Raw genomic sequence first — 17,839 nt, forward strand, 5'->3', positions numbered from 1 at the left:
ATCTTTAAATTTCTGTGAGTTGGAGCTGAAAGAACTACACAGATGGCGTTTCGAACTGCTAGTCATTTTTATTCATTTTTTGCATTGCTGGTACACTTGGAAAGATTCAGTTGCCAGGTCAAGAAAACAATAAGCAACATAAGCCAAGCAGTCCCCCTTCATATCTTCTATCAGGGCAACATGTTTTTATTATTACTTTTTTTTTAATCTTTTGTAGAAGCCACTAGTAAACCATTTGACACAGCTGAGAAGCTAACAGTTACAGTCCAAGGTCTGTAATGATGTCTTAAAAAAGGCTGCAACAGTTAGGGAGATAACACAGACAAAAAGCAACAAACTCTATATCTTGATTGTGCAAAGCACATTAACTATAAAAAGATATATATTTATATGTATATACAGCAAACAATTCTCTGTAAACATGTTAAGTATGTTAGTTTTCTGAAAACATGGTGTCATTTCTTAAATACAGGCAACATTGGCATCCGCAAACATCACAAAAAGATAACATTCTGGGCTTTTAAATACAGCCCATTGCCATAGAAACCGAAGAAACAAGGGCTCGAAAAAACACCCTCATCGAACATGTTTTAGTGTTTAGCATGGCATATTTGGTAACCTTTATAGATAGATGGTGTAGTTCAACTCTGTAGGAAAAAAATGTGCTTTTTCACATATTGGGAGGTGGAAAATAATGTTTGTTTTTTTTATGTAATATGTCTACAAGAATACTAACATACAGTAATGGTATAACATGTAAGAAAATACAAAAATAAGATTAATACTGTCAATAATTGTACACGAAAAATATTGTATTATTAAACAGAAGAAACATTAGGTTTATGGGAGTTAGTGTCAATCTGGAGCAAACAACCGCCAATTAGAGAGGAGGAAATGAAGATGTTCCCTAATGCTCGCATCAAATAGGGGGTTCAACTTCACGTTTAGTCAGTAATCTCGGACCGCCTCTCGTCTCGTCAGCACCATTCATCTTCTGAACAACGCTTTGGTTGGAAATAATATTCTGCAAGTGCTATCAATACCAACATGGCACATAGTTACTGCTATAATTCTTAACTCTGGTCAGTTGTTGAAAAAAGTAGTGTATTTCTCTCAAATTACACCTCTGCAGTGACTTACTATATTTATGCTGAGCCTGCTCAAAGCCTCTTAATAAAAAGAACTAAATATTTATATTTCAACTTCAGTATTTTACAAGCTATGAAACAGTAGATGGTAGCTGTATTCTGAGTCATCTTGCATGAGATTTGGCAGTTACAGCTATGTAGACACAGTATATTTATTATGGGCAAAATGAGAGCATTTCAAGCCCCTGCCCCCTTGTAATCCCCTCCTTTACACGCACACACACACACGCACGCACACACACACATACACACACGTTCAGCTGCAGAAGCAAGTGGGTGACGGCCGTGCGCGTCTCCAGCTCTTGTCTGAGGAAACGTCAGCTCAACAGACAGAGAAACGACCACTAGACTAACTGCTGCCAGCATGACACATGCACCGTTCATAGTTAAAACATGGCAGTTCAAAAAACTTCAAAATACATCTCTTTTTTTTTTTTCAAATGGGGATGTTTGACATGGAAAAATATAGATACAAAAATGTCGAGCCAGTGTGTGTACTTAACGTTGCCTCGGGGGGCTTTGAAATCTTCCAATTCAGTGGGTGTGGACTGTAAATGGCTGCAGCTCGGCCCACTCAGTGGCTCATGTAACAGAGCTGCAGGTCCTCCGTGGCACTTCACCGTGGACTCGTTCCGACGTTACACCGCGGTCAGTACTGGTGAAGGTAGGAGGGCCTGTGCTCGTGTTTGAGGGGGAAGGATTTAAAGCCCTTGGTCATGGGTTTATGTTGCTGCTGTTGCTGTTGTTGTTGTTGCTGCTGCTGCTGTTGCTGCTGCTGCTGCTGGGTGAAGGGAAAACCGGAAGAGATGCCGGTGGAGGGGGAGCAGTCGCTGGCAGTGGACCACACAGGAGACTGCAGCATTTGCATGGAGTCGCTCCACTGCGAGGAAGGAGGGATGTTCATCTGGTACAAGGAAGAGCTGGGATTGGGCATGGTGTTGGTGTGGGTGGAGTGCTGCCACGGTGCTTTGGGAGGCCAGGTTTTAGTTTTGCTGTCCTGTGGAGCAAACCAGATAGGTTAGAGAGTCAACATGCACGTAACGGTCTTTTAAATTAAATCAGTTTTTGGCTGCTACTGGAAAATATACAATGAACTGGGTTGTTTGATTGATACCGGGAGGCTCGTACTCTACCTGGTTATCATCTCCAATGTGATGGAGCGGTGGTGAAGGCAGGGTGCACACCTCCGGCTCCCCGCAGCTATGTTTTCTGAGGAAACAGAAATTTACATTCAACCTCATAGAAAGTATTTGGTCAAAGCCAAGCTCCAGATTTCGACTTGGAGAATGAGTAAGACAGGAAAGGAGGTGGTGTAGTAAGGCGCAGCCAAGAATTTACATCCTCACAAGCTATTTATGTTGTAATGATTAAATCGAGCGTAGTAAAACATTCCTGTTTACGTGTGGGCTCAGTGTGAAAGTAACAAAATCCTGCCAATTTCATGTTCGAGGTCCGGGACGTACCTCCTTTGTTTAACCGCCGCTACAAGGTCCGGCCCTGAAAACATGGAGAACAGGCTGTCACCGTTGGCTGAAGATGTCTCATCGCTGGAGCTGGCTGAGTCCCCCTGATTGGCTGACCAGCTGCTGTTTACGGTCTCACTGAGGACACAAGCAGAGGAGGTGTTAGCAGCGTGTCCCTTATGCTCTCAACAAAGGGCTGTTTAGAGGTGTAACAGGATCAGATTTATTTATAGGCTAAACCTTGATGACACACAATCTGAAAAAGAATGTAGCGTAGGATACTGCAAATGTAAACTTCTTTACTTTGGGACGATCTACCCGGCAACAGGGTGAACTGGAAATGGTTAAAAAGCAGAATTTTTCAATGTATACGTAGTCAAGATCTCCTGGTTCTATTTCAAAATAAAAGTAGCTAACAAGTAGTAGCGTTTTCTAAACAACAGGTTTATTTGACAGGGTTCAGGAGTGAGGTGACACAGCTGCTTGTTTACTTCTACCGGCTTCCCTGGACTAATCTGTGAGCACAACAACGCTGTCTCACACTTGTGGGTGGAATTAAATGACAACAGTCATGACTAACACGGTAAATGTCTCACAGTTCGATGGTGTCGACCACATTAATAATTTAATCAAAGCATCGCCCAACCCTATTGTGAACTGCGTTGAATCAAAGTTTTAAATAACCCTCCGACAGTCCAGCTCTATACTGATGCAAACAGTAATTAAGTAGCACCTTTCAAATCAAAGATGCTTTATAAACAGAAAAACAATGAAAACAGACACACATGAATAAAATCGAAGGGCAGATGCTGTATAAACAAATTTGAAAGACAGTGATTGTGACAAACAGCAAAAGTATGATCTGCTCTCGTCTTAAGTCTCGACACAGGAACAGCCAGGAGATTCTTATCTGAGGATCAGGCTGGTGCACGATGGCAGAGGGAGCGCAACCCTGAGCCGCAAAGAGTAACCACCAAAACCATAAAGTCAGTTCTAAAACTGGTTGTTAAACAGTACAGTGATGCTAAACATGATGTGTTCTCCTTTCTTGGTTTTAGTAAAACCATGTCTCATACTTGTATCGCAGTGGATCAGTTGATAGGCAGCTGTCGTATGTGGATACCTACCCCTCACTGTAGTACTCTGGGTGGGACCAGGTCCTGTGTTGCTCATCAGGCATTGGCCAGTTGCTGCGCGTGTTGCTGGGCCGACGGATGTGCTGCACCTGCCGTTTCTGCTGCATGGCCTGACTGACGCCGGCAACGTAACGTGCAAACTCTGGATCCGAGCCAACTGCGCATGGAAAGGGAGGATAAACACAGCTATGAGTTTCTGACACTCTCAGCTTTTCTCTTTCGCTCCCTGGAGCTCAATCCGTTTAGCCAGACTGTCTACCATAGCAGAAAAATCACAATAGCCGTAAGTCAACGCTGCACAATAGGCCTCGACTGCAATCAAAAGAGTCTGCTGCACTGTAAAAATAGAAACTGACACAAGCTCGATTCAGCATAAATCGTCAACCTACAGCCGAAGACACAAGCAGGGCAAAACAGCTGCTGACCTACATTGATTATCTGATTTAGATCAGGTTCTTAAGTTGTCTTTAGTTTGCCAGATTGGTTACAAGATTGTATACAAATACTAATAACAAACAGCCTGGAGCACAAAATGACGTGTGCGGGAAAGCAACAACATTGAACAAACTTCTCACAAGATACTGAATACGCAGAAAACAGCCTTTTCTAATTTATATATAGCATGGCCTTGACCAACTTGTGACAGTCACAGTTTGGTTGAAACAGATGCTCCCTTGATGCTACTTTAGCGTGCTTTGACCAACTAAAGGCGTGTGCGGAGGCTTCATTTCTAATCCACTGGTATTATATTGCTTTATTTTAATATAATGCTGCTGCCGTTTGTGCATTCTAATAATCTTTGTCTGGTAGTCCCTCTATGTTGAGATCAACTGATGTCTGCAAACTAATTTTCTTTTATGAGACAACAAAGGTTTGAATGAAACTTTTGATATGTCAGCTGTCTACGCAATGCAGGCATCATAACGGCTTCAGGTGGATTATACTGTTGGGACGCCAACTCGGGCCACCCACGAGTCCTTTCTGAACATTAGTCTCCCGGTATAATAGACATCGACATAATACCTGCAACATTCTAAGTCATTAAAACTTTGCTAAGCTTCTCAAGGGTTTCCTAAAATGAAAAGATGGTGTCAGCAAAAACTGCAGGATGAGTTGAACCATGAATTTAACCTGACTTAACAACATTAAAAATACTGTAATTTGACATCCTCAGTGCGCCGAAATCAACATAAATTCAGATAATATTCTTTGGTTTGATGTCAGTGGTAGGAAGGTAGGTAACCCTATTAGTTTGTAGGCTGACCTAACACACAGTTTCTAACCAGGCTTGTTGAACGTTATTGAAATTATCTTGTTACAAAAAAAAAAAAAAAGATTTTTGAGACAGCAGTAAAGAGGTTTAAACCAGTCCTCGTACAGTGTCACACTACTTCTCTGATTTCTGCCTCACTTATGCAGTGTTACTTACATGATTCTACTCATCTTCAGTGGTCAGAAAACACAAATAAATTCCTTAATCATTGTGATAAAAACGAAAGCTACAAATTATGAGCCTCTAATACTGAATAGACTGTTTTAGAAAATATTTTGAGCCTGTCTCAAGTGAAAGCAGGAAATCCCTCTTTCTTCCAACACTTGCCCTCCAGACTTCTACATAAACTGGATCTGAATGTCTGATTGTAGGAGGAACTGTTCTTATACAGGACCTGTTGAAGATGTTCACTCTAGGTTTGACATGGATGAAACTGGTGGACATGCGTTCGGAAGGTGACTCTCACCTGCTGGGTCGAAGGGCAGTGTGTCCCCCAGGACTCCAAACACTCCCTCACTCTGGTCCCTGTTAGGCCAAGTATTGTTGCGGGGCCCCTGTGGCTTCTGACCCAGCATCTCTGACATGACACTGTCCATGTAGGTGCTGACCAGACCCAGACTGTACAGGTCCGAGCTCAGGTCCGGCAGTCCGGGTGAGCCCCACTGCCCGATGGGACCCAGGGGTGACAGCCCTGCTGGGGGGCCTTGCGGTGGAGGCTGTTGCCCGGAGGTGCCTAGCCACTTGCTTGACACTCTTTGCCCTGGCAGGACCTGGGGTGGAGTCTGCTGGGGAGGAAGCTGAGGAGGAGGCGCCTGCTGCTGAGTGATGGGCTGCAGGAGGTGCTGGTAGTACTGCAGGGCTTGTGGGGAGGGCTGCTGAGGTGGAGGAGGGGGCTGCTGTTGCTGCTGCTGCTGCTGCTGCTGGGGCTGTTGTTGCTGCGGGGGAGGTGGCTGCGGTTGAGGCTGAGGCTGCTGCTTCTGCACTGATGGTGCAGGTTGAGGCTGGGGCTGAGGCAGGGTCTGAGCTGGGGGCTGTAGGGCACCGTGAGAGATCGACTGGGAGGCTGGCGGAGGACCGCTCGGTGGTTTCAGTTCAGCGGGGTTGGCAGACGCCACAGAGTTCCTCCTCTTGACCAGGGGTGAAGCCTGCTGGGACTTGCCCATGTTGAATCCTGAGAGAAAGTCAATGACATCCTGCATCTCTTGGTCAGTGGGCAGGTTCATCCCCTGGTCTTCAGCCACCGAGCCGTTGGCCAGCTGGTTTTGCTGGGTAGAGTCAGGGGCACAAGACAGACTGCCCATCTGCAGGATGCTCTGTAGCCTCCCGTCACTGTGGCCCAGGCCCTTGGCCTTGTCCTCAGAGCTACTGGTTGACAGCATGCTGCGAGACGGGGTACTAGGAATGGAGTAACTACCCCCACTGTTTGAGCTGGATGAAACCTTCTTGGTGAACTTGGAAGTCAGCTTGGATATTGTTTTGGGCAATCCACTGGAAGTCTTGGAGCTGGTACCTGGAGGCAAATCTGTCGGGCTGCCGTAGTCTGGGCTCTCCCGCTGCAGCTGTATCTGAATAGTGGGCAAGGCCTGCTCCCTTGTGTGGACAAGAAAAAAAGAGGCATGTTTGATTATGTGGAGTTAATATAGTAATCTGAATCATCATGACTAAAGTTCAACAGGTTGTATAAACAATACTTGACTGCTAGTTCAGAAAATGTTGAGAAATGCACTCGATATTATTTATCACTCACTTTCTCTCCTTCCACCTGTTGATGTCAAACACTGCTGTGTAAAGTACATCCACCAAACCAAGCGTCTTCTCTGGGTCTAAGCTGCGCTGGAGCAAGGACATAGTGGCTGGGTCCTCCTTGAGACACCTGAACACGTACGCACACACAAATATCCACAGCAGGACAGGACATGAACTACAAATCCAACACAACGTCTTCCACTCAAATCCTAGGTGCACTTGTTGAACAGATGAATACTTGATATGCAATACTATTCATAAACAGAAGAAAAAAGTCAAACATACCTCTCCTTATGAGAATGCTCATTCAAACTTGAGACAAAACTTTTTTGTTTTGAAGATAATTATTTCTCCCTTTTCACTAATAAGACTTGCATCTTAAAATTTAAAAAAAACTCTTTATGACTTGCTCCACAAACCGTCAAGTGGATTTTCTGATGCTGTTGGGAGAGTGCATATATATACAATTTTAAAGTCTGCAAAACAGAACGTTTCTTGATGTACTCACCATGTAGAGGGGACCTGGACCACCACCTTGGATCCTTCCAGAGTGATCTGGGGAGCATAGGCCTCTTTGTTCTCAATCTGAGCTGTATCAACAACCACCTGTTGGGACACAGACACACACCCTATGAGCATCACAAAAGCTTTTACTGCTATTTATTATGCTTATAAATTCTGCTTGTGCAAGTAATCCACAGACGTGTATAGCACACTTTGTTTTGTAATGTGCACATACAGCAACTAAACTGAATGGGGTTGGTGAGGTGGGTTTAAGCTCTACAGCACGTAAACCAGTTTAATTTAGCACCTTTACCAGGGACAACTCAAAGGCTTGTCACTGATGTCTGGAATGAATCTCCCACTGAGCAGTGACAGGCGGTTCAAGGTGAGGAAGCCGAACACTTTCAGTCAGCCAGTGACAACAAACAGGCCAGCCTTCCTGGCCGCTGCTCGTCAGATATATTTGTAAGTTCTTTGAAAGTGGCCTTGGCTCCTCGAGACCAGAGTAGCTGGGTCACAGAGACGGAGGGAAGGAGGGAGGAGTCCATTTCCTGTATTGCAGGATATGACCCTATTGTTATTAAAAAGGCAGGTGCATCCTCGAAAAACCCGAGCTGGCCATGTGAGAGAGCCACACACAGACACAAACGGTCGGCCAGCCATGTTGAAACACATACAACAAGGTCATTGGGGGCAGGAAAAGGCAGGAACAGCAGCAAAACAGTCGACATCATCCTCCTTACTGGACTCTGGAAGCCACGATTAGTAGAAAAAAGGGAGTTGCTGGAGAGTAATGTTTCCAGGAACAGAACAGATATGGTGATTATCACTGTGACTGTCATGTGAGCGTGAAAGAAAGAAAAAAGGGAAGAGAAAGATTGTGTGTGGGGGGTGCTGTGTATGGTGCACGGCATGACAGTGAGCGTATGAGTGAATGCAGGTGTTGTTTAAAAAAAAAAAAAAAAGTGTGGAGAAGTTACTGTGTGTGAGTGTGTGTCCATGCATACTACTGTGTGATCTATTTTAGCCTGAGTGCTGATAGGCTCAGATAAGGAGCTAATGTAAAGCGCTCATTCATCATCCAGGGATTGTTTTACAGTTAGCACGGGGCTGGCAAGGCTAGATGGGAACACACTCTCGGTTTTGACACACAAAACAGAGCAGACCACACAGAGGAAATAAACACTGAAGCATAAACACACTGGTGTTACTCTGAGGAGAGTCCTGCTGCTGACCCTCCCTCCCCGTGACTCTCCTTTTCAACAGGAGGGCGGGGGAGTACTGTTTGCAGACCCGTTCAGGCAAGCCTACTCTTCACTCAGATGCTGCAGGAATGTTTCTTCCCTTTTGTGTCTCTCTGGTGTTTGTTTACACCTCGCGGCCGCCTCAAAGCACGCGGACAGATCTGCTCATCTCCATTACAAATCTGACAAACAATGGGATGCAAGTTGCCAAACCCCAAGACACACAGAAGGGAGAGGATTCAGTAATTTAAGCAGAAGTGTCAGTGAAGTACAACAGGCCTGTTCCCGTCAGTATGCCACCAGCTTTCCACTGTTCTGTAGTATCCACTCCACCGTGAGGATGGATGTCAACAAGCTCAATTTGCCTTAGAATATGTTGCAAGTGCTGGAGTTTCACAATCCTTATAAACAACATTACGAGAAAACTGAATTTACTTCCTTCTCCAATATGTTGAAATACTTAAACTAATTAAAACTGACAAATGTTATTCAATACTGCCTTTGCAGACCATATTAACATTGGTCTGTACTCACCAGTCCAGCCTGGGCAAACAGCAGCTGGACAGCTGTCTTGCAGGCTCCTCTCCAACTGGATGGGCAAACTTGGTTGAGGACCTCAGTGACGGGGGAGTCGTCCCTGGGGGTCACGCCGTTCTGGCCCAGCGCCTCCTTAATGAGCTGCAGCATCGTGTGCTGAGGAGACAAAACACGGTGGGCCATCAACAAAGCAGCCTACCATCAACACCTGCTGATGTTACACTATAAACACCAGTGGTGAAAAAAGAGCAACTCGAGTTCACTAGCTCATGAATCTGTTAAGGTTATAACTCTTCTAAAAATAATAAAAAAGGAAACTGTTGACTTTCAAAGAGACACGCAGCACAATTGTGACAGACATTTAAGAGCCTACCCTTATCTGGAAAATAAAGCTGGTGACATGTAGAGAAAACAGAAAGCAGTTGTTTCAAGGTAAGTACCGTTTTCAGCTTGAGGTTTTCAGCGGCTGACTCGTTGAAGGACACTCCTTTGAGAAAATGTGAGCCGATCTGCACAGGGATGGTTGGCAGCTCGCACTGAATGGGCTGGGAGGTGGTCTGCATCCTGCCTGCCTGCTGAGCCTCCGCTTCACTGCAACAGCTCTGAACACACACACACACACACACACACACCAGCATAAATGCAAAACCCACGGGGCAGCAAAGACAAAACGCTGACAAAACAGTCCATTTTAACTCATTTGGTGTGGTAACATTAAAACGACCATTTTAAACAACCAACTTGTCTAACTTTTAAACTTAGTGTCTTAATCATTCTGTAGGAGTGAACCCACCTGTAAGGCTGCCTCCACAGCTTTGGGGTTGAGATGAAAGCCTGCCTTCAGTGCGTACTCACTATGGCCCAGGCTCTCTAATGCTGCTTTATAGGCCTGGATAGGGAGAAAAAAGATCAGCTACATTAGTATGTATGTTTATTGATTTTAAACCTCTTTTTGTACTGCAGTTTCATTAATGACACTGTCTTGGTCCACTGCATTATTCAATTTAAATGTAAACTGTATATAAAGTCCATTTCATTAACAAACATACCCCACTGCATTAACAGTAGCTGTAGTTGGCTTGCCTGGTCTACATGTTGATACTGTACCTGTAAAGCACTGTCAATCTTCATGTTGAGCTCCTTCAGCTGGTGCTCGGGGATGGTGGTGTTGTTGGAGCAAAAGAGCTGCTGAACCTGGATGCCTGCCAGGCAGCCATCCCTGCCCCTCTCCCTCAGCCTCGCCGTGGCCTGAGGACACAACAGGACACAACAGAGTTTCGGGTCAGGATGACAGCAGGAACATCTACTCTACAACTACAGCAAAATCTCACAGCAAGCAACAATCACTACATACAGTTTTGCATATTTAAGATTTACGTTTTAGGAGAATGTATAGAACAAAACAAACTGTGTTTTTCAAAAGTCTAGTGGAAAATGTGAGTTTTTACAAGGGCATTCTCTTCTTGTACTGTAAAAACTTTTGAGAAAAATTATGATTTTTTAAAAGATGATATTTAAAAAATAAAGAAAAAAAATAAGCACGTGGTCCTGGTTGTCTTCTCCTATCCAGGCCCAGTTCCCTCCAGGGCTAACACTTTGCATGCCAGGGTTTAACAGGATCAATCAACCCACTATTCTCCTCTCTGCCTCACTGTATACAACAAAGCTTAAAATGGGCCAGGGGGACTGATTAGCCTGCGGATTAGATAGGTCCTCTTACACAACAGCCTCCCTTACACTGGTTGGGGATTAAAGGGGTACAAACATAGAAATGTAAGTTCACAGACGAGCTACCGCCTAGAAAAGAGGAAATAGGAAATTGAGGCTGGAAATCATAAACGGCTGGCATTTCTCAGGAATGTGTAACAAGTTGGTTTTTCACCTCACACAGACAAACCCCACATTTCCAAGACCCAGGCCGAGAAGAGTCCCGGGGCTGTGGCTGCATACCTCAGCTGCACCTTTCCATGAGCGGGAGGCTTCCTCTAGCTCTGTGAGGGGCCCGAGGTCAGAGCTTTGGGAGCGGGCGTTGGCACAGCGCTCCTGGGCCTGGGCGAGAGCCTCAGCCAGGCAGGACTGAGCCACGGGCTGGACCTTCTGCAAAGCCTGTGATAGAAACTGGAAATGGACCTGCATCACCGTGAGGAAGCACCGACCCAGTACCTGGAAAGAGACGACAGGGATTACGGTTACAAAATATGCCAATACTCCTTATTAAAGAGTGGAGTGGCTCAGTGAGGATTTTTGAGACACCAGACAATATGGATACCCTCAGGCTGGGAAACGAACATGTACGTCCACATACCTCTGGAAGTGGTTGAATAATCAACACTGTGTGCACCTTTAAAAGCACTCTTCTTAATAGAACAAGATGTCAAACAACGACTAAATACCTTATCAACTAGTTATTTGAAAGTCTGATATTTTGTATATTTTCAGGACATATTTTCTGTTCTATATGTGAACATTACGCTCAACAGGAGAAGTGGAGTAGCTGCGATATACGTCTGGTTCTCTAAATCCAGTACGGCATGTTGTGCAGGAAGGACATTTGCTTTCGTTAAAGGTTGCAGCATAATAATAAAACTATCTTTCAAAACATGCGACATTTTGGTAAAATAGTGTCACACCATTACATTATTGTCATCTGCCCACAAACAAAAAACACGTGATTTCCAGCAGACTGTCGCCTGGCCATTCCTTTTATTGAGACCAACATGAATCATTAAGAACAACATCTTCCCTCAATCCAAAAGTCGATTACAACATAAATCAACTGAAGTTTATCCAAGAAATCTAAACCCTATTTCCTAACCGTTTGCCACAGCAAATGTCATAATAAGCTCAGTTTTGTCCCACAAATCTGAGAGCCAAAACCATGTGATGAAGCACAATTCAACACACACAACAACTTTCAAAATAAAACATGTTGCCTGGGCAGACTTCAGCTAACCAAACTCGCATGCCCGTGTCAGCATTTGCGGTAAACTGCGTGCTGTAAACAAATCAAATGCGTGAGAATAAGTACAATATGTATTTGTATTTGCAAGCAAAGGACAGATGGGGAACACATTGGATTGAATATGTATGTCAGCATATGAGCGTCTGTAAGAAGGGGTCCAGTCTGTCTACTTATACAGGAAAAACTGGAAAATTGTAGCAAGCAGAGCCATATTTAAAGTTCTGTTGCAGATCAGTCAACATGTGTTTACTGAAATTTGCATTGCTTCTTTTTTTTTTTTGTATTCATTTTCTTTGATTTTTACACACAAATTTAGCAATATGCATAACCGGTAACTACAGTTAAAACACACCGTGTGTTTTAACAAGTCTTTTAGGTTGACGTGCATCATTCCACATCTACTCTGCTGCACGTCCAAGTGTGTGTTTGTTTGTTGAGAGAATAGTTCAGGCTTGGAGGCCGTTTGTTGTCCAGTTAGCGAAATAAGAGAAACAGGACACCACAGGACCCGGCATGGTCACAGGGTTTTCTTTTTCAGGTACCTGCTGAAAATATCTCAAGGGATAGGCCGAGTTGTGAAGACAGAAATATGCTGCTGCTGCTTTAGATGGTAGACAGGGACAACAGGACACAGCCTCTGTCATTCTTCAACTTCACACTTCATGGAAACCTAAACTAAACTGAACTGGAAATGACTTAAGGCCTAAAACCTCTACCAAGTCCTTCATAACAACTACAAAAACAGGAGATGATGGGAAATCCATCGTCCTCTGAAATGCCTGAGCCATGACTTTGGAATTTACTGCCTCAATTTATTGTTTTGTTATTCCATGTCGTAGATTGTAATGGCTGGTAGACCATCATTTCTGCTGGACATTAGCTAGCAAAAAGCTAAATTAAGTGATCCTGGGCTGCCCTAAGACACATACACTACAGAATCGCAACATGTTCAGTTTGAGTCGGTCTCTCTCTTGGCCCTCATTTATCTCTTTTGTGACTACTGTTAAAACGGGAACCACAGGAACCTTTTTCAGTTGTATTTATTTTTTCTGTGTGCACATCAGGTAAGATAAATGCAGATACCTATATAGCTGTGATAGGTCAATATCAGCCGATAATATTGGCCCACTGGTATATTGGTCAGGTTCTAGTTTGAAAACCTAGGTTTTGTCACTGTGGTCCGCTTCAACTTTACATACATTTCCTTTAGTTAAGTCATAATATAAGCACATATCAGTTCTGATATCTCACAATATAAAAAAATAATTCAGTCAGAAGCCATGTCTATTTAATCTTAAATCTGTCCTCCATATCCACAATTTTAGCAAAGCCAAGTGTTAGAATTTGTCTGTGCATTATGAGACACGAACACTAAAATTCAGCTGTAACAGAAAGAAGCAAAAGCTGTATATTGGAAATCTCCAATAAAATTATACAAGTACATCTTTGTTGAGTCCGTGTGCTCAGTGGAGACTGAAAAGTTACACCACAGCAAGCTCAAGGCCGAACTGTTGCATTGTTTTTCTCTTAACGACAATAGCTACTCAGAGAGCCTAAAAGGTCACAGGATTGATACCAAGTGTGTTTGTGTCTGCTTGTCTCCTGTGATATGGTCTTTTCTGTATGTGGTTAAAATGGATAAGCAAAGAAACTATTTTTACATGTCACATGTAAAACTAAAGCCATCAACACACAAAAGCCTTCTCAGTGAGTCAGAATGCTGTCTAATGATGGGTGATGACCTTATTATGCAACTAAAATGACCAAGTGTTAGAGTTGGACTGAAAAGAAAAAAAAAAACTAAGAGTGCAGAGCTAAACTTGCTGCTCTGTGAGGTTTTACTAAGACACAGCGTTGCCAGAACGCTAATGTGATAACATTGTTGTATAATAGGTATGTTTACTGTCTGTGTTCTCATACTTACAGTACAGCCAAGCCTGATGGAATTTTTCTTATTTCTGCTGATAGGTGGTCATGAATATTCATGAATACACATAATATTGGACAAATTGAAACCTTGACACAAAGATGGCGGTTGATGACAGCTCGTGCATTTACACTGTTTGTAGATTTCATACTTCGAGGACCATTCATGTTCATAACAATTTTATATCCACAGCAATCCATCCAGTAGTTGTCCAAATATTCAGACAGTGGTGAAATTTAACTACCGGTGAGTGCATTTACTCAGGTCATGTATTTAGCTAGACTTTTGATGTATTTGTACTTTGCTTAAGTATTTCACTTTAATGCTACTTTAAAATTCCACTCCACCACATTTCACAGGGCAATAATGTGCTTTCTTCTCACATGTATCTGACAGCTTCATTTTCTTTAAAGATTAAGAGTTGAGACAAAGGACAACATGAAGCTTTTAGAATACAACACATTAGTAAAGATGAAACCATTAGTTTCCAAACACCACTAAAAAGCAGTGTATAGTCACGTAAAGTCACTGTGAAACATAACCTCGATGGTGGCATAGAAGGAAACATCAAGCCTGTAAAGATTTATCCTCTGGAGATCATGAACATCTGCACAAAAATTCATGGTAATCAGCGTGTTTCAATCTGGACCAACGTGGTGATCTAAACAACAGGCCGACCGGCTGACACCGCCATCTCTCAAGTTCTAAAAACAACAGCTGTAAAAACGTGAGACCCCGTCCTAATGCTCAGACCTATCACACCATGAATAAAGCACGACGATATACTGCCTTTCCCTCTGCCTCATCCCAACTTATGCCGAGAGACTACATAAACACAGGCTCAGATCCAGAGTGCACAAGATGAGAAATTCCTGCTCCGGCTGTTGACGTCGAGCAACTAATCAGATCTCAATCAGTCAATGGAGATTTAGCGTCTCTGCAAATAACAGAAGACACATATGGCCTGATAATGAGGCTGATATCACCATATGCAGCGTGTCCTAATGACGATAGCAGAACAACATGAACGCAAGCAGACGACAAGATCAAAAACTACTCTAAGTGTTACAAAGGCAACAATAACCGAGCGAGGGAAAAAAAAAAAAAAAATGAGGACATGGCTACAGCACAAGATAATGGATAACACATGTGATTGGCTGCGCAGTATCCCACACAGTCATGGAAAGTATGAGAAATAAAGAGTGCAGCGGAGCCAAGCCAATGTTGGCCCGTCTCAAAACCCAACAAGGCCACTCGTGAATCAATCATCAACATTTGTACTTTTACTTTCTGTGAGCACCTGCACTATCAGAGCACCAAATCTAGGAGAGGACTGTTGTTGAGATCCAGACCTTTTCTGGGGAAGGGGAGTGTGAGGCTGTAATAATAACCAGATGGTCGCATGGTGAGGCAGCACCGCTGTCTGATCTGTGGAAAAAAAACAACAAGCAGCCTACCTCGGCCGGTTAACGTCGGTGGTCAAGCTTTATCTATCGCTGCCTCCCAAGCCTTTATTTTTCATGTCTTTTTCCCAGGTCTTCCCTCTTACACAATCGCTTCATAGAAACAGGATTGTCACAACTATCTTGACCCCTGAGTTTCTTAGAAATGGTCACTTACATATGGTTGTAATCGACAAAGTAAAATGGATTTACTGCTGCACTCTAGAGTCTTTCTGGCTCGGACCTCCTGATCTGAATGAGTGTAGCTTAAGAAATTAAATCGCACAGTTTGGCTAAAATGAGGTTATTATTCAAAAGGCACAATAATGAGGTGCTTTGCGGAGGTTTCTCATGACAAAACTTGTGTTTATATGCATTTATTCTCTTAAAAAAAGACAACAAGTTCTGAAACTACTGTATGCATGTAGTACTGTATTGTGAAATCATACCACCAAACTGTTTATCATCATTTTTGTGTTCAGGATTTTTTGAGCAGGTCAGAAGTCAAGGTTCAATGGCACACTGGATCCTTATTTTATATGATCTCTCCCCCTTACAGTATAATGTTATGAAAACTAGAGCACAGCAGCATCAGTGGCTCTTCTGTTGATGGCTAGTTACACACCTACGACAGCCCACGGCTGGCTAGCTAGTTTTGTGCAGCAAGTGCATCTTCCCTTTGTCCAAGTGACAGAAATATTCTGTGGTTGGTGATTCACATCGCACCTGTCAGGTTAAAACAAACTCAGGTCTGTGTGTTTAGTTTAGTGCAGTTTATGTGGACTGAAGCAAAAGTCGTCAATTAGCACCTTTGATGGACACACCCCAGTGTTTTAGTGCTTTTTTTTATTTTGTTGTTGTTGTTTTTTTTTTTATTTACAGTTTTGAAACCTAATTTTATACACTTGTCAACTTCTTGAATTATTCAGAGGGCACTAAATTGAGGTTTTTATGGCAAAAAAATTTCACGCCAGGGAACCTCCTCGTTGGCTACATTTTTCCACTGTTAAGACGACTCCATATCCACAAAGAGAGTCCTGACTGTGTTGACATCAAGGTCATTCTGAACAACACATTTTTACTTATCAAATTTGCAAAATTTCATATTTTAGCTCCTACGTTGTTTACATCCACGTTAGCCACTTCTTCTTACTCATTTTCATGCCCTCTGCTGCATTACTTGTTAGAACCACCAAGTTGCAATGGGCACATCATGATACAAAAAGAACAAGGACTCAACCCTGGTCAAAACTCTGTGGGGGGGTTTTAACCCTTTTTTCTATGTTGGTCTGAACTTAAAACAGGAAAACACCCAGAAATGCTGTTACACCAACCTCACAAACTATTCCAAACATTGTTGTACACTTAAATCTATCTCATGAAATTTCATGTGTTCTATTAGGTCGAAGTTTTTAGCACTTTCTCAAATGTGCTTTTCATGTTTTTATCCTCCATCTTTTTTCCTTTTACTTCAGGATATTGTCAAGAAACCAGCAAAGTTGTAAAAAAAAACAAAACAATTATTTTTAAATGGCAGGATTGTTTTGAACAGCCAAAGACCAAGGTGTTGTTTTTTCCAGTGTTTCTAGTGTGCAAGAGGTTGAGAATGCTTTTACAGTTGTCTGACTAGAGCAGCCATGAAGGTTTCTCTGGTTGTGGGGACATCTCTGTCTGCCTCTAGTCTTCACTCTGTGGTTTAAACTTACAAGCTCGGCAAACGGCCTCTAAACAAACCGTGACATTTTCATGCATATTTGGCAGTGGAGTCGCTCTGAGCAGCCAGAAAACCACGCTCTGTTTTGGAAAAAAAAAAAAGTCAGTGGTTTGTTTTGTAGACTGCACTGACCTGAACTTTTGGGGCTCTTGGTTAAAAAAAAGGGGGCAAATGACAGCAAGGGGAAAAGGAGACGTGAGCAAGGGAAAGAAAGGGGGAAAAGCCTCACATACCACAACTCCCCAAACTCAAAAATGCATTTGGTTCTTTTTGAAGACCTCATAATACATCCAGCTGCCAAACAGCATTCCTTGATTCATGCAGGCAAAAGGAAAATCCCTTTTACAGTCACAAACACATCACATTGTAAGAGACAGACTGAATTAGCTGCAATTATCACGAGCTGGGTCTAAACAAGTTTTTTTTTTGTATGCGCACAGAACAATTTTTGTCTTCCAAAGAAACCATGGGAGATAGTAGCGTAGATATTTCTATAAAAACAATGCACTACTTGCAGGAACACAAACCCAGGCGATACATGACTCATCACCAAACCATACAGCCATGTGGTCAACTCCAGTCTGACAACTTTCTGCTTTGTTTACAATGCCATACAATAGAAATGAAATATTTTACTGTAAAAACAATTTTAAAAAACAAATGAAAAACGTTCAAATGGCACATTATGCTTCACTCTACCAGCATAATATCACTGTGTACATGGAGTGTTTTTTTCAAAACAA

At 42.9% G+C, this 17,839-nt stretch overlaps 1 protein-coding gene across 3 annotated transcripts in view; it reads right to left on the reverse strand.

Annotated features, from left to right (window-relative positions):
- Window positions 1-45: 45 nt before the first annotated feature.
- Window positions 46-17,839, reverse strand: part of garre1 (granule associated Rac and RHOG effector 1) — a 32,949-nt gene continuing 15,155 nt past the window's right edge. For all 3 annotated transcript variants that reach the window (XM_008297445.1, XM_008297447.1, XM_008297446.1), the window contains exons 3-14: window positions 11,002-11,214; window positions 10,159-10,299; window positions 9,845-9,940; window positions 9,492-9,653; window positions 9,049-9,207; window positions 7,275-7,372; window positions 6,768-6,893; window positions 5,487-6,610; window positions 3,739-3,904; window positions 2,612-2,749; window positions 2,282-2,357; window positions 46-2,145 (exon numbers count right to left, since the gene is read on the reverse strand). In XM_008297445.1, coding sequence (XP_008295667.1) covers window positions 1,798-2,145; window positions 2,282-2,357; window positions 2,612-2,749; window positions 3,739-3,904; window positions 5,487-6,610; window positions 6,768-6,893; window positions 7,275-7,372; window positions 9,049-9,207; window positions 9,492-9,653; window positions 9,845-9,940; window positions 10,159-10,299; window positions 11,002-11,214 — 2,847 coding nt within the window. In that variant the 3' untranslated portion in view covers window positions 46-1,797. The remainder of the gene's footprint in view (window positions 2,146-2,281; window positions 2,358-2,611; window positions 2,750-3,738; window positions 3,905-5,486; window positions 6,611-6,767; window positions 6,894-7,274; window positions 7,373-9,048; window positions 9,208-9,491; window positions 9,654-9,844; window positions 9,941-10,158; window positions 10,300-11,001; window positions 11,215-17,839) is intronic.

The sequence above is a fragment of the Stegastes partitus genome, unplaced genomic scaffold (genome assembly GCF_000690725.1).
Source record: "Stegastes partitus isolate 25-593 unplaced genomic scaffold, Stegastes_partitus-1.0.2 Scaffold1221, whole genome shotgun sequence".
NCBI lineage: Eukaryota > Metazoa > Chordata > Actinopteri > Pomacentridae > Stegastes > Stegastes partitus.